At 42.2% G+C, this 26,473-nt stretch overlaps 2 protein-coding genes across 3 annotated transcripts in view; one reads left to right on the top strand and one right to left on the bottom strand.

The window, feature by feature from the left end:
• Positions 1-209, bottom strand: part of KATNIP (katanin interacting protein) — a 171,598-nt gene extending 171,389 nt beyond the window's left edge. For both annotated transcript variants that reach the window (XM_074965609.1, XM_074965608.1), the window contains exon 1: positions 86-209. The gene's annotated coding sequence lies outside the window, so the exon portion shown is untranslated. The remainder of the gene's footprint in view (positions 1-85) is intronic.
• A 72-nt stretch (positions 210-281) lies between these two features.
• GTF3C1 (general transcription factor IIIC subunit 1) overlaps positions 282-26,473 on the top strand; it is an 83,266-nt gene continuing 57,074 nt past the window's right edge. The window contains exons 1-8 of the mRNA XM_074965612.1: positions 282-526; positions 6,152-6,361; positions 8,834-9,010; positions 12,949-13,092; positions 14,542-14,638; positions 17,172-17,295; positions 18,517-18,675; positions 25,144-25,259. Coding sequence (XP_074821713.1) covers positions 306-526; positions 6,152-6,361; positions 8,834-9,010; positions 12,949-13,092; positions 14,542-14,638; positions 17,172-17,295; positions 18,517-18,675; positions 25,144-25,259 — 1,248 coding nt within the window. The 5' untranslated portion in view covers positions 282-305. The remainder of the gene's footprint in view (positions 527-6,151; positions 6,362-8,833; positions 9,011-12,948; positions 13,093-14,541; positions 14,639-17,171; positions 17,296-18,516; positions 18,676-25,143; positions 25,260-26,473) is intronic.

Here is a 26,473-nt window from a genome sequence, read left to right on the forward strand (position 1 = left end):
CGCCTTCAATTCGGAGCCTCCCCTCTGCATCCCGTCCCCACTCCTCCGCTGCTTCACCCCGGAGCCGCCCCGCCCCGCCCCGTACCGTGTCGCGTCGCTTTCCCGCCAGCGGCGACACCGATAGCTCTGCCGCCCTCCCTGTTTACCGGTTCCCTTGGTTACCGTCGCGACTGGCGACTAGCAAACCTCACTTCCGGAGCGACTCTGTGACGCAAAATGAGGACGCGCAGGCGCAGTAGAGCTCATCGAATCGGTGCAGGGTCTGTCGGGAGGGCGGTGACGCAGGCGCAGTGAGTGGAGGCGGGATGGAGGCGCTGTGGGCTCTGCTGGACGAGGTGGCCCTGGAGGGTCTGGATGGGATCACGCTGGGCACTTTATGGCACCGGCTGAGCAGCCGCGTCCCGCCCTTCCCGCTGCCCCTGGAGCCCGCCACCCAGCAGCTCCTGTGGGCTGCCCTGAGCGCCCAGCCCGGCCTCAGCTTCTACCTGTTACCACGGGAGCGGCCCCCCCTCCGCCTGCACGATCGGTGAGGGGCGGCCGTGAGGGTAGGGCAGGGGGTGGGGAGTAGAGTGAGTTGGGGATTGCGGGGGTGGGGCCGGCGGGGCGCAGTCCAAACGGGCGAGAGGCTGTGTCATCCCCTGCCCTGCAAACTTGGGTGCCTCAGAATGCTTTGCTGCTGTACTCCCCCCCCCCCCAGCTACTCACATCCTTCCAGTATGCAGGAAACACCCTGAGTGTCTGTGTATGGCTGCAACCTGCCAGTCACCCATCAGACACAGTCTGGTTTCGACTTGCATGGTGACCCCAACACACTCCCATGCCTGGGTTCCCGCCCCCCCCACCCGAGAACGTGTGTTCTGCACTGTCCAGCCCTCTCCCATACAGTCCACATATATTAGGCCCACCTCCCGCTATGGGGATCAATTTGCAACAGTTTGCGATCTTAAATGAAGTTACCCAGACAATTCACAACACTGGATTAGTTTTAATTAAAGAATAAACTAGTTTATTTAACTACAAGCAGATATTTGTGAGTACAAGTGTATGGCATAAGTCAGAAATGGTTACAAGAGAAATACATATAACATGTTTCTTAGTACTAACCTTAACAAACGTGTTTTCAGTAACGTTGCTGACCAAACTCTCAGGATAGGATCTGCTCCCCAACTCCAACAGTTGTTTCTTTTGTCCTCTTAGATGAAAAGGAGAGAGATGGATAAGGAAAGAGACTTGAGGTGTTTTTGCCCTCACTTTTATAATTCAGGTTTCAGAGTAGCAGCCGTGTTAGTTTGTATTCGCAAAAAGAAAAGGAGACTGTTTTTGAATTTTTTTTGTTGAAGAATTGCCACTTTTAGGTCTGTAATCGAGTGACCAAAGAGATTGAAGTGTTCTCCGACTGTTTTTTGAATGTTATAATTCTTGGCGTCTGATTTGTGTCCATTTATTCTCTACTGCACTCAGGGCTTCAATCACAGAGGGTTGCAGCCATAGGGGGCAGGGTTCTGGGCAGAGTGGGTGGGGGGGCTTTAGACCAGGGGGGAGTGCTGAGGCTTGGGACTTCAGCCCTGTGGCTCTTTTTCCAGCTTCAGCCCCACAGGGGGCGCCAGGACTTGGGGCTTTAGCTATGAGGGGGGCGCTGGTTTCAGGCCCAAGGCTCCCCGCATAGCTAAAGCCCCGAGTCCCAGTGCGCCTTCCCCCCCTCCAGCTGAAGCGGAAGCGGTGCCGTGGGGAGCCCCAAACCCTGGCGCCCCCCCAGCAGGGCTGAAGCTGGGAACGGAGCTGCGGGGCTGAAGCCCCAACGTTCCCCACAGGTCGAAAGCGCTGAGCCCCGATGTTCCCATGGGGCAGAAGCCCTGAGCTCCCCACCCAGAGCCCTGGTTCCCCAAGGCTAAGAAACCATGACCCTCCCCCAGAGTCCTGACCACCCCACTACCCAATCCCCCCCTAACGCGCACACACCCATCCATTGACTGCAGCCCCAACCCTTCCCCCCCCCACGTGGCTGAAGTCTGTAACCTCTTCAGAATTATGCAACGTTTCAGAGTTAGACAACCTCCATTCCTGAGGTACAGTAGAATGGGCTGAAATTGTGGAAAAGCAGCATCACTTGCCCCATAACTTCAGCCGTGCAGAACACAATGCCATCCACATCCTCAGAAATAACTCTGACATCATAATCAAAAAGGCTGACAAAGGAGGTGCTGTCGTCATCATGAATAGGTCGGAATATGAACAAGAGGCTGCTAGGCAGCTCTCCAACACCACTTTCTACAAACCATTACCCTCTGATCCCACTGAGGGTTACCAAAAGAAACTACAGCATTTGCTCAAGAAACTCCCTGAAAAAGCACAAGAACAAATCTGCACAGACACACCCCTGGAACCCCGACCTGGGGTATTCTATCCGCTACCCAAGATCCATAAACCTGGAAATCCTGGACGCCCCTTCATCTCAGGCATTGGCACCCTGACAGCAGGATTGTCTGGCTATGTAGACTCCCTCCTCAGGCCCTACGCTACCAGCACTCCCAGCTATCTTCGAGACACCACTGACTTCCTGAGGAAACTACAGTCTATCGGTGATCTTCCTGAAAACACCATCCTAGCCACTATGGATGTAGAAGCCCTCTACATCAACATTCCACACAAAGATGGACTACAGGCTGTCAGGAACAATATCCCCGATAATGTCACGGCAAACCTGGTGGCTGAACTTCGTGACTTTGTCCTCACCCATAACTATTTCACATTTGGGGACAATGTATACCTTCAAATCAGCGGCACTGCTATGGGTACCCGCATGGCCCCACAGTATGCCAACATCTTTATGGCTGACTTAGAACAACGCTTCCTCAGCTCTCGTCCCCTAATGCCCTTACTCTATTTGCGCTACATTGATAACCTCTTCATCATCTGGACCCATGGAAAAGAAGCCCTTGAGGAATTCCACCATGATTTCAACAATTTCCATCCCACCATCAATCTCAGCCTGGACCAGTCCACACAAGAGATCCACTTCCTGGACACTACGTGCTAATAAGCGATGGTCACATAAACACCACCCTATACCGGAAACCTACTGACCGCTATGCCTACCTACATGCCTCCAGCTTTCATCCAGACCACACCACACGATCCATTGTCTACAGCCAAGCTCTACAATACAACCGCATTTGCTCCAACCCCTCAGACAGAGACAAACACCTACAAGATCTCTACAGGATCAAGCATTCTTACAACTACAATACCCACCTGCTGAAGTGAAGAAACAGATTGACAGAGCCAGAAGAGTACCCAGAAGTCACCTACTACAGGACAGGCCCAACAAAGAAAATAACAGAATGCCACTAGCCATCACCTTCAGCCCCCAACTAAAACCTCTCCAACGCATCATCAAGGATCTACAACCTATCCTGAAGGACGACCCATCACTCTCACAGATCTTGGGAGACAGGCAAATCCTTGCTTACAGACAGCCCCCCAACCTGAAGTAAATACTCACCAGCAACCACACCCCACACAACAGAAGCACTACCCCAGGAACCTATCCTTGCAACAAAGCCCGTTGCCAACTGTGTCCACATATCTATTCAGGGGACATCATCATAGGGCCTAATCACATCAGCCACACGATCAGAGGCTCGTTCACCTGCACATCTACCAATGTGATATGTGCCAGCAATGCCCCTCTGCCATGTACATTGGCCAAACTGGACAGTCTCTACGTATAAGAATAAATGGACACAAATCAGACATCAAGAATTATAACATTCAAAAACCAGTTGGAGAACACTTCAATCTCTTTGGTCACTTGATTACAGACCTAAAAGTGGCAATACTTCAACAAAAAAACTTCAAAAACAGACTCCAACGAGAGACTGCTGAATTGGAATTAATTTGCAAACTGGATACAATTAACTTAGGCTTGAATAAAGGCTGGGAGCGGATGGGTCATTACACAAAGTAAAACTATTTCCCCGTGTTTATTCCCCCCCTACACCCCCCGCTGTTCTTCAGACTTTCTTGTCAACTGCTGGAAATGGCCCACCTTGATTATCACTACAAAAGGTTTTTTTCCCCCCCACTCTCCTGCTGGTAATAGCTCACCTTAAGTGATCACTCCGGTTACAGTGTGTATGGTGACTCCCATTGTTTCATGTTCTCTATGTATATAAATCTCCCCACTGTATTTTCCACTGAATGCATCCGATGAAGTGAGCTGTAGCTCATGAAAGCTTATGCTCAAATAAATGTATTAGTCTCTAAGGTGCCACAAGTACTCCTTTTCTTTTTGCGAATACAGACTAACACGGCTGCTACTCTGAATACTGTACCTAGAATATCAGTTATATGTCAGTAGTGTTTGTAAAGCGTGTTTTACTGTAACTTTTTAGCCATAACATCAAATAAGTGTGCCAAACTGAAGTTGTTAATTTTTAACTCAACAATGAAAAATAAATGTTGTGGTGTGAACACTGTCATTAACTTTTGGGGAAGAATGATACTACATGCCTGTCTGTGTAAGGGAAAGCTCCCAGAGCTGAGGGAGAGGAGACCAGGAGTTCAAATCTCACCTTTTCTAAATGCTGTTAATTCCCATGCAATTTGCTATTATTGACTAAGGCTATGAATCTAAACATAGGAGATAGTTAAGGAAGAGCTGCTGAACATTCCTGTCTATTTTAAAAAAAAAAAATTAAGGAGAGAGCTTATGCAAGATCACTGCAGGCCCAGAACCCATGACAAACCCGTCTTAGCCACTGAACCCTTCTGCCTTGCAGCATGACTCCTCTCCCAAGCATGGATAGAATACAGCAGTGGTTCTCAAACTTTTGTACTGGTGACGCTTTTCACATAGCAAGCCTCTAAGTGCGGACTCCCGCCTTATAAATTAAAAACACCTTTTAATATATTTAATATCATTATAAATGCTGGAGGCAAAGCAGGGTTTGGGGTGGAGGCTGACAGCTCACGATCCCCCCATGTAATAACTTTGCGACCCCCTGTGGGGTCCCGACCCCCAGTTTGAGAACCCCTGGAATACAGGATTCTGCTGCTGTCTACTAAACGATTGTGTAAACCAGTGGAAAATTGTGTCAAATCATTCTCCAGTGCCTGGTCTGGAAAGGAGCTAATAATTACTTGTGTAATTCAAATAACCTCAACTAGGGATATGAAGATCGGGGGCTGCTGATCTATGTGTGGAGAGAGAGCATGATTAACAATCTTAACAGTAACCTTGTAGTGTTAAGGTGGAATAATGTCCGGAATGCATGCAATATGTCATAGTCAGATTTACTGATCTTTTGATACAATTTTATAAAAGCAGATGAAGTAGCTTAAGGTTTTGCATTTGAATTAAAGTTTGATAAAACTGTGGTATGTATTACTTTTGGGTATCTGTTGGAGAGAGAAGTGAAGGCTTTATGGAGTATTGGAATGGGTTATTTACAGTGTTGTGGGCAAGATGGAAAAGAAAGCATGGATGGGGTATGGACTGTCACAACCTTAATTGTTACTAAACATAAGTTTTGTATACTAATATGTTGTAGCACACAACTCTCTCCTGTGTTTGTTAAAAACTATAAAACTAGAAATAATTTGTGAATTGCACTATTTTAATGGTTTTGTAAATAAATATGAAATTAATATGCAAAAACTTAGTTTATGTACGATTGTCTTATTGCAAAATAATCAGAAAATAAAAAGCATTGCAACTTTTTCTGAAAAGTATTGAAAAAGAGTCAAGTGCTGTATTAGTTCAGTGTGCCTGTCTAAAACGTATGGTACATGTCCAAATCAATAAAAGTACATTCAAATTCAGCAAGATCAGTGTGCATATTATGACCCCCCTGACACACTTACGCTAAAAATTCTTACTTTGCTCCCATCTCCTCAGAAAAGGCCTTTGCATTATGCTCTGAATGTTGACATATTTGGATTCCTTGTTTGAGAAGTGCAACTCTAATTCTGCATTTCCTGGCTTTCTAACTTTTGAGATTTGAAGGATTTTTAGTTCTAGCTTTCTTCCAAGACATTTTCTGGAGACCAGTTGAAATGTAGCAGCAATCTTAAATTCAGCTTTTAAATTGGTTTTGTCTTGTGAATGTTACAATTTTAAATATTGACTCTCTTTGCATTTTTATTTCAGGTATGAAGAAATAGATCTTGAAACAGGAATACTGGAAACTAAAAGAGATCCTGTCCCTCTAGATGATATTTATCCTGTCCATATGATTTTGGATAATAAGGATGGCATTCAGGGTTCATGCAAATATTTTAAGGAGAGACTAAATTATACTGATCAAATTAGGACAAAAGATTTGCAGCCTTGTTATGCCTACACAGAAGCCTATGAAAAGTGAGTAAGATTTCAGTATTTGTTGGTGTTTCGTTTTAAATTACAATTCTTTGCTATTTGGAAACAACTCCTTTTAAGAAGAGCTGAGCATGGCTCCTAGGGATGAAAAATATTAAATGGTTAACTGGTAAGCATTAATCTTACCATTAACCCACCCTAACCGTTAACCCCCGGCCCTGGGCCACCCCGGGCCTCACTGGCCGGGACCTCTCCCTTTAATCGGTTAACCAATTAATATAATTTTAATCATTTAAACGGTTAACTTTTTAAACAATATTTACATCCCTACTGGCTCCATGATTTAATTTGGCATTACTGTGCTGCATTAGATACATATAAATCAATGGAGGAAAATCTCTGTAAAGAAACCATTGTTTTCAATATAACATTGATTTTCTGTTGCAGCAGTAGACAAAATTCTGGTGCATCCTCCAAAAATGAGAACTGAGATTTTCAGAGGCATGGGGTTTCAATCTATCCCTCCTTCACCACATTCATCAAAGGCATATATGAGTGACTAAGCTTTCTTCATCAGATCCAAATGCATCCATTGGTCTTGCGTTCCAATTATTGTAAACGCTGCTGCCTATTTTCTGCCCCGTTTCACCCTAAATAATTCCTCTTCCTCTTTGGTGTCTACAGTCTTCAGAAAATCATAAACATTTGTACCTTCCCCATCCAGATATCACTGATCCAAGCTGTCATATTTTCTACCATTATAGGGGTTCTAATTGTGAATCTATTAACCTAACATTTCCCATTATAATTCCACTTTCAGTTGTTTATAATGTTGCCAAATTTTAACTATTTAGGCTGAAATTTACCAACTGTATGGGCTATTTGGTGTAGTAGTTGTAGCCCAGAATATTAGAGAGATAAGGTGGGTGAGGTAATACCTTTTATTGGACCAACTTCTGTTGGTTCGAAAGCTTGTCTGTCTCACCAACAGAAGTTGGTCCAATAAATAAATGATCTCACCCACCTTGGACTGTTTGGTGTCCATCTCAGGTCACTTTTTTTTAGAAATTTCAGGTAAAAGTTTCTGAGGAAGTTTGGGGAAAATAAGTATTTCAAAAATGGTCAGAAAAAAATGTTAAAAGCATTCTAGCACATCTGTGGTTTGGAACAAGAATCTGAAATTTGGCAGGAGGACCGAGAGGCATCTTTTTCTGTCCTCATGGAACTCTGGCCAGTTTTGGCCAAACTATAAATCCTTGGGAAAGTCTTGTACATAAACAAGATAAATCATTTGAAGCTTGCTGGTTAAACTTCTGAATATTCTGTCTGCACTGAGCTTCCCAAACCCTTTGTCTGGCCTACCGTCAGCTTAGCTTAGCTTCTCTCCATTTTAACAATTGAGGAATTTAACCTGGGAACCAGATATATAGATTTTCAAACCCAAGCTTTTGAAGTTTTTCTCTTTTAAATGTTTCTAATGAACATAGTCTTGGGGCCACCAGTTAGCTCTCAGTGCTGCCAAGATACTACATATCCCTGGTAGTACAGTGGAGAAGTCTAGGTTTTCCTTTGACAATTGTTTGGAGTAAAACGCACATGTATTTAGTAATGCTACCACTATTCAGTGTTAAAAACATGATTAAACAAGTTGCTCTGGAACTTCTTAGATTTCTCTTTTGATGTACTGCATTATCAGCACTTGGGGAGCCTGTGGGCTGTATAATATGCACCAAGCAGCTAATCATTTTGTATGTGTGTACTGCTCCTGTTATAACTAAAGCTCCATCACCAGTTCCTGCTGCAAGGTTACTTCTTTTAATGCTGCTCACTAAGCCCATGCCTGTGCTACAGCACTGCAGCTATGCTGCTCTAGTGCCATGCTGTAGACACTTCCTACACTTCCCGAAGGTAGAATTCTTCTGTCAACCTAGCTGCATCTACAGTGTGAATTTTTCAGAACCCTTGAGTGCTGTAGCTATGTCGACCTAACTTTTAAGTTTAGACCAAGCCTAAGCAGCTTACTAACTTCCTGAAAAATAATTTGATCCTTTCCATCCCTCAGTTCAGCACTTAAAACAGTGTTGTGAAAGCGGTTCTGAGTAACAAGCCTCTTGTTATTGCTGATGTCAGTTGACTTGCCTAATATCAAGCCTATCGTGGAATTGTTGCAATTGTCCTCATCCTATATGGAGATAGTGGTTGAGAACAGGATCATACCTCGGTTCTGTATCAGGAAGGTGAGAAAAGTTTGGATAGGAGCCAGGCAGGCAGTTCAATCGACAACTTCCTAAATTTCAAATTTGGTGCTAGTGAAGAATTTTTCTGGAGTTACAGATAATTGTTTGTAATGTTAATGGATGTTATGTGCAGTCATGAAGAGGAAAGTCCTAAATCATCAGCTGAAGTAATCCCTTCAGTAATCATTTTCGCTCAGAAAAGGAAGCAGGTGGGGAAATGGTTAAATTTAGGAGCTCTGGGAAATTAACCTCTCATCTCTTGCTGTTTGCTTTGTAGGTGGGGGGAGAAACTAGTCATCGTTGCTTCACAGGTTCTGCGCTACAGGGCTTTAATTGGCTGGGAGGGGGATCCAGACTTAAAACTCCCAGACTTCTCCTACTGCATTTTGGAGCGATTAGGTCGTGCTAGATGGCAAGGGGAACTTCAGAGAGACCTTCACAGTGGCGCTTTCAAGTAAGTATAGTGTTTGTTGCTGTTTATAAAGTAAATCAAAGCCTTGCAGACAAGGCTTCATTCATCAGGAATGTGTCATCACAGTATTATAGGCACTTTGTTTCTGCAGGTCCTGTGCTGCTTGAGATGCCAGCTTACTGCTTGTAGTAACTAAATTTCCTGGTACTTTCTCACCAAAATAGTTATTAACCTTGTGTCTTTACCAAATTCCCATTTGGTTAACTACTTTATGCTTTCTTTAAATTGCTCCTCCAGTTTCAGTTGGAGATGGTATTTTAATTTCCTGTCCTAACCTGCTTATATGTAGGGATTACTTTCATGTGGAGGACTGATCCTAATAGCTATAGCTAGATACAAAACATGAAGATGAAGTGCTGCAAAGTCCAGGTGTGCAACTTAGAAGCTCAGTTGCTGCTTCTCTCCCTTCACCTACCCCCAGATTATATGAAGGGGATGGTGCGGGGGTCTCTGCTGAGCTGCTGTACCTGAACCCTGGTTGGGACCTGCTTCCTTTATACTAGTTTCCAGCTACTAGATAGGAAAACTTGAAGCTCCACCCAACCCAGATCATTTGTTGCTACTCTACCCCTCTTTTCAAGACTCCAGTTTTTTGTCTCCTATCCCTTCCTCTTATCCTTATTAATAGTTTAATTCCCTGCTTCTGCTGTTTTTGTTAGTTTTGCCAAGCAGCAGCATGAAACTGGCGTGGTTCTTGCCATGTTCAGACTTTCTATAGTTTTACTGCTGCTATCCATGCTAATTTCATACCGTTCCTGCTGCTTATGAATAGGGCCCTACCAAATTCACGGCCATGAAAAACATGTCACAGACCATGAAATCTGGTCTCCCTCAGCGAAATCTGGTCTTTTGTGTACTTTTAACCTATACTATATAGATTTCACTGAGGAGACCAGCGTTTCTCAAATTGGGCATCCTGACCCAAAAGGGAGTTGCAGGGGGGATTACAAAGTTATTTTAGGAGGGTCACGGTATTGCCACCCTTACTTCTGCACTGCCTTCAGAGCTGGGCAGCTGGAGAGCAGTGGCTGTTGGCCAGGTGCACTCCAAAGGCAGCACTCCACCAGCAGCAGCACAGAAGTAAGGTTGGTAATACCACACCATGCCACCCTTATGTCTTTGCCGCTGCCTTCAGAGCTGGGCAGCCAGAGAGCGGCGGCTGCTGACTGAGGGCCCAGCTCTGCAGTCAGCAGTGCAGAAGTAAGGGTGGCAATACCATACCATGCTATCCTTACTTCTGCGCTGCTGCTGGCAGCAGCTCTGCCTTCAGAGCTGGGCTCCTGGCCAGTAGCTTCCACTCTCCGGCTGCCCAGCTTTGAAGGCAGCGCCGCCGCCAGCAGCAGCACAGAAGTAAGGGTAGCAGTACCACAACCCCCCCAACAATAACCTTGCAACACCCCCCGCCGCCACCCCCTTCCCCCCCCCACACACAGCGCTCCTTTTTGCCTTAGGACCCCTACAATTACAACAACATGAAATTTCAGATTTAAATAGCTAAAACCATGAAATTTACAATTTTTAAATTCCTAAAATTGACCAACCGTGAAATTGACCAAAATGGACTGTGAGTTTGATAGGGCCCTACCTATGAAGCTCAGACACTGAAACTCTCTGCAGACCTAGAAAGGTGTAAAAGGTTCTGTTCATGTTCACAAGATTTTCTTTGTAACCATAAGGACTAGAAATTTAATATTTATTTAAAATGCAAGCCTAAGTTAGGCAGAAATGTGGCTTTTATGGCCCTACATTGTCTAAAGAAAGCTTCCGCCTGCTTCTTCTACTTCCTAGCAAGTATACGCTTTTTATACAGGATGTTAATTATACATGGAGGTATGCTTTCCATTATAAGACCCTGTTTTTTGTTGCCTATAATTTTGTCAGAATCTAAATATTCAAGTTGAAAAATTTTATGTTAGGTCTTTGCCCCAGGCTGAATTTAAAAAAACAATGACCGTTCATCTGTTTCAGAGGATGGTGTTAGGGACTCAAAATTTTGCATGGAGGTCACTGTGGGATCAGAGATGCACCTGTCACAGTTTCAGGGTAGGAGGAAACAGCCTATCTGGAAAACACAGGGGGAAGGCAGGATCAGGCTGGGGTTGGGTTAGAAGCAGAGGGGATACAGGTACAGAAGAGTCTGTAAGTACTAGAACACTTAGAATTAAACCCAGGATTCCTGAGTCTTAACATTTATAGCTATTGGCTAGACAGCAGAGGAAACCTTCTGGGAAACTCTTACCTGTCTCTCATGGCTGGTACACAGAGGATAGTAGCCTGCTACTGCTACCAGTTACTCTGTTAGGTCCAGTGGCAGAAGTCTGTGCTGTGGGCCTAAAGGTTCCAGCCTTGCTGGAAAGTAGGGTCTGTATGGTTCTACATGATGGAATTTCTTTTCTTTCTATTTGCTTTTTAAAGAACTTAAGAAATTACATTTAAAAAAAAATATACCAAAAGAATGTTAAGGTTGCAAAGTCAAACACATAGAAGTTAGGAAATGCCAGAATTAATGTTGAGCGGCTAGTCAGTATTTTTTATCCTCATCATTCAGCGTGTGGCCCCAGGCCATATTTACAATTTCTTATTAAATCTAATGTTAAAATTATATAATACACAGGTTAAGGAAAGAGTGTCTGTACATCTGGGTATAGTGCTTAGATTATCCAAAAATACAAAGTTTGTTTTAAAAGTCATAAAATACATATAGTACCTAATCTGAAATAACCCAAATTTAGGTGAATAAATTTAACAAGACAGTTTAGAGATTAGCATCCAAATATTCAGTTACATCACTCATAAAAAGTTATACAGAGAGTTGGTTGTGGAAAGCAAATATGGCAATGGGTGAAGATTGTCCCTCAGTATTTGAGAAATTAGGATAGGTTGTTCCTTAGAAAATACAGTCCATCAGGGAAGTATTTCAGATACTTTCCCGACTTTGCTTCTCATCAGCATTTCAACTCATCACTCTTGGTATTGCCGATGTCCGGTGATGTGTTCTAGGTAGATGTCCCTCGACCACATGATGGCGTCTGACACCAGGAGTTGCCACATCAGCCGAGCATAGCGCTGACCAATTCTGCATTCCCGCAACACTCACAGCATCCTAACCCTGCATTGAATACAGAACTATTAATTTCCTCATGGGTGTTTCTCTGGAGCTCCCATCATAATCTGAGTGCTTCACCAACATTAATGAATTTACCTTTACAACACTCTTGTGAGATGCGGTGGTGGGATTACCTTATTTTACAAATAGGGAACTGAGGCACAGAGAGATGAAGGTCATAATTGTCTATTTTGGGTGCCCAACTTGAGACATTTGGGGACTGATTTTTGGGGTACTTAATATTTTTGTAGAACTTCATATGCTCAGAGCACAGCTCCCATTGAGTTCAGCTGCAGCTATGACTTCTCAGCACTTTTGTAAATCAGACCCCAGTTGTTTCAAGAAAATGAAAAACACAGTTAGTGCCACCTGTGAAAATTTTGGTTTAAGTGACTTGCCCGGCATCATGTGGTGGAAGTGGAGATACAATCCAATCTCTGTGTGACAGTCAGCTACCTTAACCATAAGACCAGCCTTTCTTTTCCAGTAGTATTTTTTCTCATTTATTATACACTTAACTTCTGAAACAAATGAGGCTGAGTCCTATAGACAAAAGCCTCATTCAGTATACTACCCTGATTCATTTCCTGTACACTGAATGAGGTCCTGTGGAGAAAGTTGTATGTGATTATGTAATAAGACTATCATAATGTATATGCACAAGAGGGCTGAATTAAGGTTGTACAGACAATTTGTATAGTAATTTAAGTTGGTAAAGGGCATTGGGATGACAGGTGCTATATGAATATAATTTGTTTATTATATTTATTTACAAGTATCATGGGAGGTTCTGTGTATGTCTTGTCTTCTCTAGGGTGGATGCTGGTAAAATGCATTATCACAGAAGAGTATTAGACAAAAATGGTCTCATTTCAATGCAGTCCCATGTCATAAGACTACCAAGTGGAGCCCAGCAGCACTCCATTCTTCTGCTTTTGAACCGCTTTCATGTTGACAGGTATGTACCAAACAGATGTTAGGTGGTTCTTCAGGGTGGCATGTGTACTCTCTTATCATTAGGACATGCCCCGGTGCCACAGGACTATCAGAACTTTCTGGAAGCAGTGCCTATTGGTTGCTGCATTAGCTCCTTCTCACAGCGTTCAGAGACAGAGGTTGTATAAAGGATGTGTGCCCTTCCTCCAGCCATGGTTTGCATGGTAGGTATCCTGCTGCCTGGTCTTGTCCTACAGAGACCGGGTTTTTCTTGTACATTGTTTTAATAGCTGTGTTGTTGTTGGATAGCATCTATAGCGCCTTCTAGTGAATTTTTACTTCTGACTCTCTTTTTCTCTGTTGCATAGTTAGATCCTGCACTGGCTTTGGCATGGTCACAGTGAAACAGCAGGCCTGGCTTCAGAACAGCTTGGGTATCTGGCTGTCTTCCTGGTATTGGATATTTGCATCTGCTGTTTGACCCACCTGGGTGAAGGGCATTCCCCTACCAGCACTCTGAAATGAACTCCTCTATAAATTTTTTAAAATTTGACTCTGTATATGAACAGTGTAACAGAGTGTGGGCTTTTAAATATGAAGTGGGTAAAAAAAATTGTCAAGTATGACTTCTTACAGTTTCCCATGACAAACAATGTTTATATCAAATATAGTTTTATATCAGAAAAACATCCAACCTTTGAATATTGTTTGATGAAGTGTAGGTGGTCCTGTAACTAAGGCCTGTTAGTAGGAACCATGAAATCTACATGGACTTCATAAAGCTTTTTGTGTTCTCATGCTTCCAGGAGGCAAACCAGGGATTGATAGCATAAATAAAGATATGTGGTGTGGAGAATATGATGTGTAGAGATAATTTGGGGAAGTCATCTGGGTACTGTGCATACATCACTATGTTTGTGAAGTACTAATGTGGCTCAAAGGCTCTGCTGAAATCTATATGGGATTTATCTACTTTTAGAAAAAAGAACAGGAGTACTTGTGGAACATATAGTAAGAAGATAGATATATACACACACACACATATACAGAGAATATCTTAATTAATTAGCCTCTTACTCCATCTTTTCATATTCTCTGTATGTGTATATATATATATCTTCTTACTATATGTTCCATTTTATGCATCCGATGAAGTGGGCTGCAGCCCACAAAAGCTTATGCTCAAATAAACTTGTTAGTCTCTAAGGTGCCACAAGTACTCCTGTTCTTTTTGCGGATAAATGTTGGGTTTTGAGTCCAAATTCAAAGACTATTCAAAAATTGAATTGCATCTATCTTTTGTAAGACCTTAACATAAACAACTTAATTTTCCCTCAAATGTTGCTAAAATCTTTGCTTTTTATTTCTCAGTCTGCCTCTGTGATGGTAACTAGTGTTTTCTGTGATATTTCTGGATACAAATGTCAGTGTTCATGAATTTCATATGTTGAATAACCTTCTTTTGTTTTAGGAGGAGTAAATATGATATCCTTATGGAGAAGCTCTCAAGTATGCTGAGCACTCGACCAAACAAAATGGAAAAATTGGGGAATCTGAGGGAAGAACTGGTGAGATTATCATTTGCTTTCAAGTTCTCAATTTGCTGTTAATGAAATTCAAAAATTCAGCATTACAAGCAGAATTGGTCTGTATAATGAGAAGTGTTAGACAACCTTATAATACTTCCCATTAAACAGACCTGTTTTCCGTTGCTTCAAAGTGCCAGACTTTAACTTCTCAGGCTGAAATTTGCAGTGTCAGGTGTCTAATTCAAAACAAACTTTCAAAAGTTTCAGACAAAATGGCTCAGCCATTTCCCAGAATGAGGTATAGGGAAAATGTTGTTTATCATATTAAATAAACAACCATTTATGTGAGAATCTCTAGCACCCCCATGTTCTGGAGCAAGGGCTTGACATTTAGAAGCGAGTGGCCTTTGTGTCAGGGAAGTGCTTTTTGCTGGTATGGTGAAAATGTACTCAAATTTGGCCAGGTTTTAAGCCTCTGAAAAATCTCAGTCCACATATACTAAGTAGAGACCTGTTGGAGCTTCACAGCTACATTCTCCAAAGACTCCATCTGCAGTGAGCATACACCTACCCAGGCTGAAGGGGCTAAGCAGGGCTTTCTCTGCCATTGCCACTCTTGGCTGATGCAGGTTGGGCTGGGGTGGAGCCAGGCACTGGAAGTAAGAGCCTCTGTTCTTAGTGCTCCTTTTTCTGGGCCCAGGCATCATGAAGGAGTAAGCTTTCTGAATTGAGTGCAGAAGGGACAAGAACCAGACCAGAGGGAGTAAACTGGGACATGGAACCTGGGGGAGACTGGGACTTGGAGGTTGGCAGATGGGGAGAGAAACTGGGAGTAAAAGTTGGGGGGAGGAATAGGAGAAGACTGGCAGATTGACAGCCGGGGGGGGGAGGGGTGCGGTGGGACTGGGACAGGAGCCCAGAGAGGCAGACTCGGATTGGAAGGTAGGCCTCTGCTTCTCCCACCCCATTGGGAGCCTCTGGAGCTGCATAGCTGCAGTGAGCAGCCTCCTAAGGTGCCTGCTCTGAAGATAGGCTTGGGGCTACCTTTATCCCCACTCCTGAAGGAAGGAGAGCAGTGGGAGGGGAAGGAGCTCTGTGATCCCCTCTTCCCTGTTTCTGGAAGCAAGGGGAATGCAGATCACTTTCCCCTTCACACTGGGCCACAGTGTTTTGTATGGACTCTGGGGTTCCTCTGCTGTCTTCTATGTTGCCTCCAGCTGGTAGCTGAACTCCTTACATCCCATTAGTCACTAGTTTCTCATCTTCCTTTGGCTGCTTCAACTCCATTTGGGTCGTAGGGAAGTCAGGAGCTAGTACGTGAGGGGCTGTGAGAAGTTCCCCAAGATTGCCTTAAAAAGGTCTATTACATCAACACTTTTACTTTTATCAACCAAACCTGTAATCTCATAAATATATATATATATATATGAAGTTAGTTTGAAAGGATCTATATTCCATAAACCCATGTTGATTGGCATTAATTATATTACCCTCCTTTAATTCTCTGTTAATCGAGTCCTGTATCAGCTGCTCCATTATTTTGCCCAGGATCAATGTGAGACTGACAGGCCTATAATTACCCAGGTCATCCCATCTGCCCTTTTAAAATATTGGCACAACATTAGCTTTCTTCCAGTCTTCTGGAACTTCCCTGTTGTTCTAAGACTTCTTGAAAATCAGCATTAATGACCCAGCCTGCTTCTTGGCCTGCTCTTTTAAAACTCTTAGATGCAAGTTATCTTGACCTGCTGATTTTAAAATGTCTGTCTTTAGTAGCTCCTGTTTAACATCCTTCTAAGATACCAGTGGAATGGAAAGAGTGTTATCAGATGATATGACTGCATCATCTGTTCTTTTCCCAAATATAAAATATAAATATTTATTGACCACTACTTCTGTTTTGGCATTATTATTAATTCTACCATTTCCATTTAGTAATGGACCAGAGCCATTGTTAGGATTCTTTTTGTTCCTGATATGCATAAAAAAAACCTCCTTCTTATCCTTAACTCTGCTGGCCATAGAGTTCTCCTTGTGTCCCTTTGCTTCCCTGATCAATTTTCTACAATTCCTAGCTTCTGATTTACATTCACTACTATCAACTTTCCCTTTTTTCCATTTGTAATATATTATTATTTTTGATCTTGACAGTTCTGAATGGAGAGGGCAGAAGCAGGATTGAATGGAATGAAAAATTTAGTTGAGGACTAGGACGTTTGAATAAACTGAACACAGTGGAAGAAAGGAGGCAAGGGATGGTAATTAGAGGCAGATGTGATAATAGGAAAGCTATTTTCCAAGACAGATAATGGAGAGCTTGTAGATAGGGAAAGACGACCGGGTACTAAAAACCAGGTAAATGAAAGAGAAGAAGTGGGATCTAAAGTCCTGGTCAAGGGGCTAGAGGCATATAGTAACTGAGTCAAGCACCTCAGGGACAGAAAGATGTTTCTCTGTTTACATCTCTATGAAAATCAAGGGTTTAGCTTCTATTAGCTTCCTGATTTGTAGGGAATGCTCCATAGAATAGTGACATCCTTTTCATTTCTCTTTACTGTTACTGTTATTGTAGGGTCTCTGTGAAAGAACATTCAAACGTCTGTATCAATATATGATGAACGCTGGCCTGGCCAAAGTATTATCTACCCCGTTACAGGACATTCACCCTGATGGCGGACCCTATAAAACAAAGAAAGGTAATTGCAGCCACATCTTTATTATGTACGTGCTGATGTCATCAAGTCTATAAACTAACCAAAATCTTAAATTGCAGAGTGTTTAAAGGTAAAGCTTCCTTTGCATCTCAGGTATATATCAAGTTATAAATTTGCTAGTACACAACACAACTCACCTGAAATAATTATCCATTCCAGGGATATATTGAGCATTAAACAATTAACCAGGGATTAGTGGGATTATGATATGATTAGTTAATGTACTAATGTCATCCTTCCTTGTGTGCATTAGTTTTAGACCCAGGAAAGATTTTCTATCAAATACCCATTTTCACAGTGTGTATTTTTCCCCAACATTTTTCAGTCTGCCATTTGTGTTAACAAATCTGACCATTCCCTAGATGCACAGTACTAAGTTTTCCACTGTTTCATGGATGCAAAAGGTAAACTTTTAAGAGTTTCTTGTCCATATATATTGTTATCAAGAGAGCCTTCTGATGGCTGTGACTAATGCCACATCATTTTCCTGAGTCTGCACGGGAAACCTGAAACAAATCTGTTGGTTTAGTCCTGGTTCCAACACTGTGATGTTTCATCCACATTATACATTTTAACCATATTACAACAGCTCAAAAGATAGCTGTGTTGTAACCAGGTTCCCTGAGTCTATTGTTTTCATAGAGTAGAAGGGCTGTAAAACTTCAAGGGTGGTATTACATTTTGATAGATAAAATTATTACAGTTAATTACTTTCTTTAGAAGACCCAAACATTTGTTAGGTGATTATCGGAGCAAAAGGACAGTGTCTTTGAAGAGATTACAATCTAAATTGGTTTTCTGAAGAGATGTATCTCACAGGATCACCATTCACACACCTTCTTGCACATAGTTAAAAGTTCCCTAATTTCATATTATGTCCTTTTATAGGACCATTTTCACATCCCCTCAAATATTTCACTGTTTGAGCCCTAGGGATATCCTATGTTACCTTTGCAGATGAGCAGGAGACCTTTCCATCTGTATCCATGGTTTAAAACCTCAAGGCTGTGAGAGTTTCCATCAGGCCCATATGCAAGTGCCCAGTTCCATTTGTGGTAATTCATTAAGATACTTAACTGGAATGTCATTCTGTTTGTCAATGCTGAGAAAAACGAATTAACTTATTTTTCATGTGGATCCCTCCTTTTCACCCACAGATTTTGTTCAGTTATTTTACTAACCAGTAGTTTCATGTGTTCTCAGGGACTGATGTCATGGTCCGATGCCTCAAACTAGTGAAGGAATTTCGAAAGAAAGTGGATGATTACCATGATGAGGAGGAGGAAGAGATGATCACAAAAGCTGTCCAGCCTGTAGATATTGTTTATGAGCGGGATATGCTTACGCAGGCTTATGAGCTAAGTAGGTAATGTAATCAGGTTCTGTGTGTGTATTCAGTTCATATGTTACCTGCATGAAAATGAACTGAATGTTTTCTTATTGGCTTAATTCTGAAATTGTCATTACTTTGTACATTAGATTCTTGTGCACATCTGTGAAATCAGAAAAATAATTACTTTCTCCTACCCTTCGTCTCATCTGTTCAGAGCAGGATTGTCTTTTACAATGTGTGACAGTGTCTAACACATTGGGCACTTCCCTGTCCCAGTTTAGTTTTGTTTGCCTCTAGGGACTACCAGGATATAAAAATGAGATGACTAAGGCTTGTTATGAACTCTCAATATCCTAGTCGAAAGGAGTGTGGGTGCTTAATCATTAACAAAGCTTCCGTTATTCAAAATGTCAAATTGGCATTGGAGTAAAATAGTTAAGAAAAATGAGCCAAGAGTTTTAATCACTTGTTAAAAATCTCTTCCCTCTAACAGATTAATTTTTGCTCTCTTGGGCACTCTCTACACTAGGATATACGTTGTTTAAAAATATTGCTTAGCCAGATAACATTTTTAAAGGAGGTTAAATGCAGTCCATACTATTTTTTAAAACATGTTAGCTAATGTTTTTAAATATTGCCTGTTTTTCTAGGTTAGATGTGGCTTTGCCTCTTTGTCGTCACTTACACTAGTTCTCCAGTCCAAGCCTAGACAGGATTTGAACTTGTAATGGGGGAGGGGTGAATGTCAGGACTTCTGTATCCATCTTAGCAGTGGTGGCTGGTGCCCAGAGTAACTGTTGGGGCTGAAAGTAGCAAGCTGCCTCAATTGCCATCACCTCTGTCCCTTCTCTGTAGATTGTTTATATTTTCAAAGTGAAAAAGTGGGGTGGGGATGGGATCACACAGGAGCATGCTGATGGGGAATAAAGGAGGTTGGTGGGGAAGAAAAAGGGCTGCCCTCTACCTTTTCCCATCACTTTCCCTTTCAGAGTAAAAAAAAAAAACCCAAAACTCGACACCTTATAGTAAAGAGCGGGGTGCAAGAGCAGCCACTCCTTTGCTGCTCTTAATCCTGGCCTCTCCCTTCATATCTAGCGCCACCCTAGTGTCCTACCTGCTGCTTCACCCACACTGTCACTTATTAAATGGCTTTGTTCCCCTGCACTCAGCCTGGTGTAAACGTCAATGGAGGTCAGTTTTATGATTTTCCAAGGTACCAGTCAGATTTTAAAACTGAAATCTGATAAACTAGATTTCAATTTTATCAGTGTTATAGGCAATGTTAGATGGAATCTAATAGATTAATAACCCCTTTTTATTGAGTCCAGGAAGCGTTGGTTTACTAATTTAATGACAGGTTCTTTTCAGGTTAACTTTTATCTTGGACAGTACTTCTCAGATCAGTACACTTGGTTTCTCTTAACCAGTCAACAATGTATGTATTCACCCAGAACCACATTAGTATACAATCAACAGTTCATCAATCAAGGGTAGACAAAACCAGTGTTCTAGGCCTGTACCGAGCACAACAATATAATCTTACAAGCAATTGTCATAGACTAGGGTTGAGGCTCAGCAGTTACATTAATGCAAATCACCAAAATTTCTTATAGCATTTACTTGTTATCATCAGTTGTGTAGTATCTAATACACTTATCACAATTCCAGTATTTCTTCAAGGAGTAAGAATGTGTGTGTCTGTAAGGCACTTCTAAGTGCCTGCTATTTGAATGGTTTGGTCTCAAAGCAGACAAGTACAGAATATCAAAAGGAATTGCTTAAAATTATGGTTCATATCTCTCTTAGGCCAATTTCCTTGACTTTCAAAGCCCAGCATTAGGGATGTAAATACTGTTTAAAAAGTTAACCATTTAAACAATTTAGAATGTCGTTTAAACAGTTAACTGATTAAGCCTCTGTGGCGAATCCCGCTGGCCAGCGTGGCTGTGGCTGATCCCACCGGCCAGCACAGCCAGGGCCTCTGCTCCGCTCGGGCAGCGGGGCCACTGGTGCCGGCCGGCCAGCCCGGGATTAACAGTTAAGGCAGGTTAACCAGTAAGACTAATGCTTACCGATCTAAGATATAGTTACTTGAGGTGTAGACTCAGTGAACTAATCTTTAGTTATTTATATTAAGGAACCAAAGAAGAAATATAACCTTTGAAATGAAATCTCACCACTTAACCCAGGGATGGGGGGAGAGTCCTTTCCACACAGTTGTTTGAGGCATTGGTTGCATGTAGGATTCTGCAGCTTCTTCGTGGGTTCAGTCAACTCTCGGTCCTGTGACTCTGGATGAAAAGAGTCTTTCCCCCATCATGACAGGTTTCAGAGTAACAGCCGTGTTAGTCTGTATTCGTAAAAAGAAAAAAGAAAAGGAGTACTTGTGGCACCTTAGAGACTAACCAGTTTATTTGAGCATGAGCTTTCGTGAGCTACAGCTCACTTCCACGATATGCTATGCATCCGATGAAGTGAGCTGTAGCTCACGAAAGCTCATGCTCAAATAAACTGGTTAGTCTCTAAGGTGCCACAAGTACTCCTTTTCTTTTTTCTTTTTCCCCCATCAGTGAGCTCTGGGGTCCCACATGGTGACCTTAGTTTTATATGCTGTGCTTCCAGGGGCCATTGGAGAGGGTCACCCTCTCGATTTCTGTTGGACACATGCCAAATAAGTTCAGACTTCAGCTCTGTTTCTCTGCTGCTTCCATTGGCATCCAGTAGATGGCATCTGTGTACAATGCATTTCTTCAATCCTTTCCTTATTGGTGGCTTTTTCTGTTTGATCCTAATTTCAAGGATTGTATTTCAGTATTAGCCCACATAATTAGTTGGATTTCTGCTCTTTTTAAGCAATTTCTTTTAATAATTCAAAGGTATGCCCTAGTTTATATATTTCAACATCTTCCTTGTGCATACAATTCCTTTTACTTCTAGAATGCAACATTTATTTACAATGAAAACCAACAAAATCCCTTATCTTCCAAAGACCAATGGACATACGCCATACATTCTTTGTCTATAAGTATTTCATATTATATAGGGCTTACAACACAACAAGAGATGCTATCCTCCTATAGAGAGATGTAGATCTGACTCACAGGGCACACAAACATGCAGCTTCTAATTTGGGATGAAAGGCACATTTTTGGTACAAAACAGATAATGCATGGTATATTTGACTTTGAGGGCAAACAAATGTATAGTATATCATTTGGGCGCGAAAAATTTGGTTTGGATTTTTTTGAGATAACAGTTTGCCTCATTTGACCTTCAGTCTCACAGCAAGTTGTATCTTGGTTAACTCACAACTTCCCCACCCAGCTGTTGATCCATTCAGTGCACAGTGGGCCGCTTTTCGTAGGACAACAGTGTGTTACCCTGCTTGCTAACTTTTTAGAGTTCTTTTTAGCTAGGTTGGGAGAAAGAGGTTTTATCCATACACACGTTATGAGATATTCTGGCCCAGGCAATTAACAGTACTCTGATTTAGCAATTTTAGTTTCTATTTGTGTGGGAAATTGTGCAAGTCTGTCTTGATCCCAGAACATGAGAAGGGAAGCATCGAGGAATGAGGAAACTATATAAAGGAATAAAGTTGCTATTACATGAGATGAAGATACATGAATACATCTTCATTGCTGGGATTAGGAGAACGATGGAACCCTCCCTTGAACAAGAACAGTTCAGCTTTAGTAAAGAATGAGGAGCTACAAATGCCAAGTTGGTAATTCAGCAGGAGAGAAGTGGCTAGAGTACCAACAGGAGAGCAACAGTTTTGAAGCTTCAGTTAAGGATTCTGCACTAGACTGTGGATCTGTACCCTTCTCTTCCCCTTTTTGGTACTTTCCTTTCCTTTTTCACATATGCCTAGACTTCCATAACATCAGACCGTTGGGTCTTACAGGCCATTCAGGAAAAGTATACCCTCCAATTCCATATTATACCCTCCCCCACCACTACCGTCCCTATGTCTCTTGAGGGACCAATCTCCCGTGAGTTGTGTGTCCAGAAATACTATCGCTACTGGAGTTGGGAGCAAAGAGCCAGTCCTCCTACTCTTCAAGGGAAAAGGGTTTTATTCCCTCTGCTTTCTTGTACCCAAAAAGAAAAGGGGCTAGAGCCCCATACTGGACCTCAGGTTCCTTAACACCTCCATCAGTACAAAATTCTGCATGGTGACTTTGGCATGTATCACACATTCTTTAGATCTCATGGACTGGTTCAGTACCCTCAGTTTGCAAAACACCTTTTCATGTTGGAATACCAAGAAACTTCTTCATGTCCATGTACTACACAATCATTATCAATTCAGGGTTCTCCTGTTCAGCCTCCTCACTGCTCCTGGTGTTTACAAAATGCCTGTTGTTAGTATCTGCCCATCTCCAGCATCAAGGTATTTGTATACCCATACCTCAATGATTGGTTAATCCGCAGAAGATCAGTTCAGCAGGTCTCCAACTCTATAAAATCAACCTTACATCTGTTCTCAAACTTGAATCTAAAGTGTGGTGTGGAGAAAGTGAATAAGGAAGTGTTATTTACCCCTTCGCATAAAACAAGAACAAGGGGTCACCCATTGAAAATTAATGGGCAGAAGGGTTAAAACAAACTATAAGGTAGTACTTCTTCACACAATGCACAGACAACTTGTGGACTTGTTGCCATGGGATGTTGTGAAGGCCAGAAGTATAACTAGGTTCAAAAAGGAATTAGACACATTCATGAAAGATAGGTTCATCCATCGCAATAGCCAAGATTGTCAGGGATACAGCTCCATGCTCTGAGTGTTCCTAAGCCTCTAACTGCCGGAAGCTGGGTCTGGATGAATCACTCAATGATTGCCCTGCTCTGTTCATTCCCTCTGAAGCATCTGCCATTGGCCACCATTGGAAGACAGGATACTGGGCTAGATGGATCACTGGTCTGACCCAGTATGGGCATTCTCATGTTCTTATACTACCTTAATATAACAAATCTTGGTGATTTCCTGAACTGTCTTTCTATTGCTTATGGCAGTGCTTCAAAGGGAAAATCAGTCTCCTCTCAACAATGATCTAAATGGATCATGGAGTGTATAAAAGTTTCCTACCTTATTAACAAACTCCAGCCTCCAGCCAGAGTAACTGCTCATTCTGCTATATCACACACAGCCTCAGCAGTGTGCTTGAGTAGGATACCAGTTGCTGAAATTTGCAAAACAGCAACTTGATCTTCATTGTATACTTCTTTCCAAGCATTATTCCTTGGTATCAGCTTTCAGAGAAGATGCACAAATGGGAAGAGCAGTCCTGCAATCTCTGTTCAAATGAGCTCTGAGTTCCCATCACCTTGATTTCTGAATTGCCTGTTAATCACCATGGGGGGAAACCATGTGCACAAGAACTCAAAGAAGAAAAAATGGTTACTTATAGTAACTGGCTTTTTAACATGTTCTTTGCATGTGGATCCCATGACCCACAGCACATCCCCACAGCTCGGAGACTCTGAGACTCTGGACGGCAAGAAGGAACTGAGGGAGTGAGCAGGGTCACACTGCCCTTTGTCCTTAGGAGAGGCGGTGCAAGGACACAAAGGGTGCACGCATGACCCCTTAATGGACACTGCTTTTTAAGTTTCCGAACTCCTGTGCAAGGGGTGCTACCACACCATGAGTGGGATCCACATGCACAGAACATCTTGGAAAAGCACAGTTCAGTTACTTACCTTATAGTAACAGTTTATTTTCACAGCTAACCACTCAAGTTAGATGGGGTGGGATCTGAGTTACTACAGAGAATTCTTTCCTGGGTATCTGGCTGGTGAATCTTGCCCATATGCTCAGGGTTCAGCTGATCGCCATATTTGGGGTCGAGAAGGAATTTTCCTCCAGGGCAGATTGGAAGAGGCCCTGGGGGGTTTTCGCCTTCCGCTGTAGCGTGGGGCATGGGTCACTTGCTGGAGGATTCTCTGCTCCTTGAAGTCTTTAAACCATGATTTGAGGACTTCAATAGCTCAGACATAGGTGAGAGGTTTATCGCAGGAGTGGGTGGGTGAGATTCTGTTGCCTGCATTGTGCAGGAGGTCAGACTAGGTGATCATAATGGTCCCTTCCGACCTTAATATCTATGAATCTAAGTTAACGTGTCAAATTTGCACAGGCAGACTTAACTCTGCCCATTGTGCACGTGCATTATGGTGGTCTTTAACTAAATTAGCACATACTATTTCACAAATATAATGTAGTAGAAATCTTTTTTACAGCCTTAGATATGCATATTTTATTGTACAACACTGTGTATTATGTGTATGACAGTGAAAACGATTTATAGTAGCAAGTGTCGAAGAAGACATTCTGATGTATGTTTGAAAATGTTATGCTTTTAAGACAATGATATTCAAGCTGACAGCGGTTGTTCAGGCTATATCTGATAGCCTCCGCAGCTCAGCCAGATTGTTTCAGTATGAGGTGATTCCTGTAAACTTAAGTTTTAACTTCTTTCCCCTCCCTAAAACAGTTGAAAGTAGGGGAACCAAAGGAATTTCTCAGGCAGAAATTCGATCGGCTATGAATGTGGGGAAGCTAGAAGCACGGATGCTCTGTCGTCTTCTAGAGAGATACAAAGTTGTCAAGGTAATGTCTTGTGGATTAAAATGAGATTAAAGACAGGGTTGCAACTACCATCACTGTGGAAATAAATTAAATATAACTTAATGGTCACTTTTATCTCAAAAAAAGAGAGAAAATACAAGGGATTTGAAGATGGGCGGTGAAAAAAGAGACCTGTAGAAACTATAAAGATTGACTGTTCCGTTTAGAGGGGAGACAGATAAGGGATGGCATATGCAAAATAATGAATGGGGAAGGCAGTCTTTGAAAAATTAATTCAACATCAACAACATAGATTTTTAAAGTGTTTAGGCGGTGTTGTGCTCAGCATTGCAACACATGACTGATTTGGTAGCCTAAATCTCATTTCTGAAATGGATTTAGGCACTTAGGAGCCTAAATTCCATTGATAGTTGGGATTTAGACTCCTAAGCATCTAAATCCCTTTTGAACATGAGATTTAGGCTCCTAAATCAGTTGGGAATTGCGACGTTAAGTGCAGCCATGCCTAATACTTTTAAAAATCTAGCCCTAAGCTTACTTGCCAAGCTGCAATACACAAATTCCCCAAGCCTTGCCCAGTCCCTGGTTAGCTGCCCCAATACTTAATTTACCTGTACATGGTAGGAGACAGAAAATGCTGGCTGTTTGAAAATGGCACTGGCTAACCTAGATGGGAGAGTAGGAAAGAAGTTATGGAAATTGAGTTTGACCCCCAGAATTCAAATCCCTTCCAGCTGACTTCAGTATGTATCCTGTAATACACAGGGAGAAAAGTCCTGGAATGTGTAGAACCCAGAAGTGAAGCAAATCACCATGTGGTATTCACCCATAATGGTGCACAGTCCCCATGTAGACACAATGACATGTATTGAATCAGAAAACAGTTGATAGTGTGTACACAATCAGTGCATACTATCTAATATGAAAAAACTCAGTGCAAGATAAACCCTCCTGTGTAGATAAAGCTTTAGTAGCTTTTACTGAGGGACCTTGTCAGAAGGCCTTTTGTAATTTAAATAAATTGTCAACTGGTTCTCCTTTATCTGAACGTATCGCTAAAGTAACAAAGAATTCTAAGAGATTAGTGATATATTATTTTCCTTTGAGGAAGCTATGCTGTTAAACCCTGTCATACCTTGATCTTCCAGGTTTTTTATCATTTTAACCAATTACCATATAAAGCTTACTGGACAATAATTGCCTCGATCACCCCTAGAGCCTTTTTTAAGTATAGG

The sequence above is a fragment of the Natator depressus genome, chromosome 10 (assembly GCF_965152275.1).
Source record: "Natator depressus isolate rNatDep1 chromosome 10, rNatDep2.hap1, whole genome shotgun sequence".
NCBI lineage: Eukaryota > Metazoa > Chordata > Testudines > Cheloniidae > Natator > Natator depressus.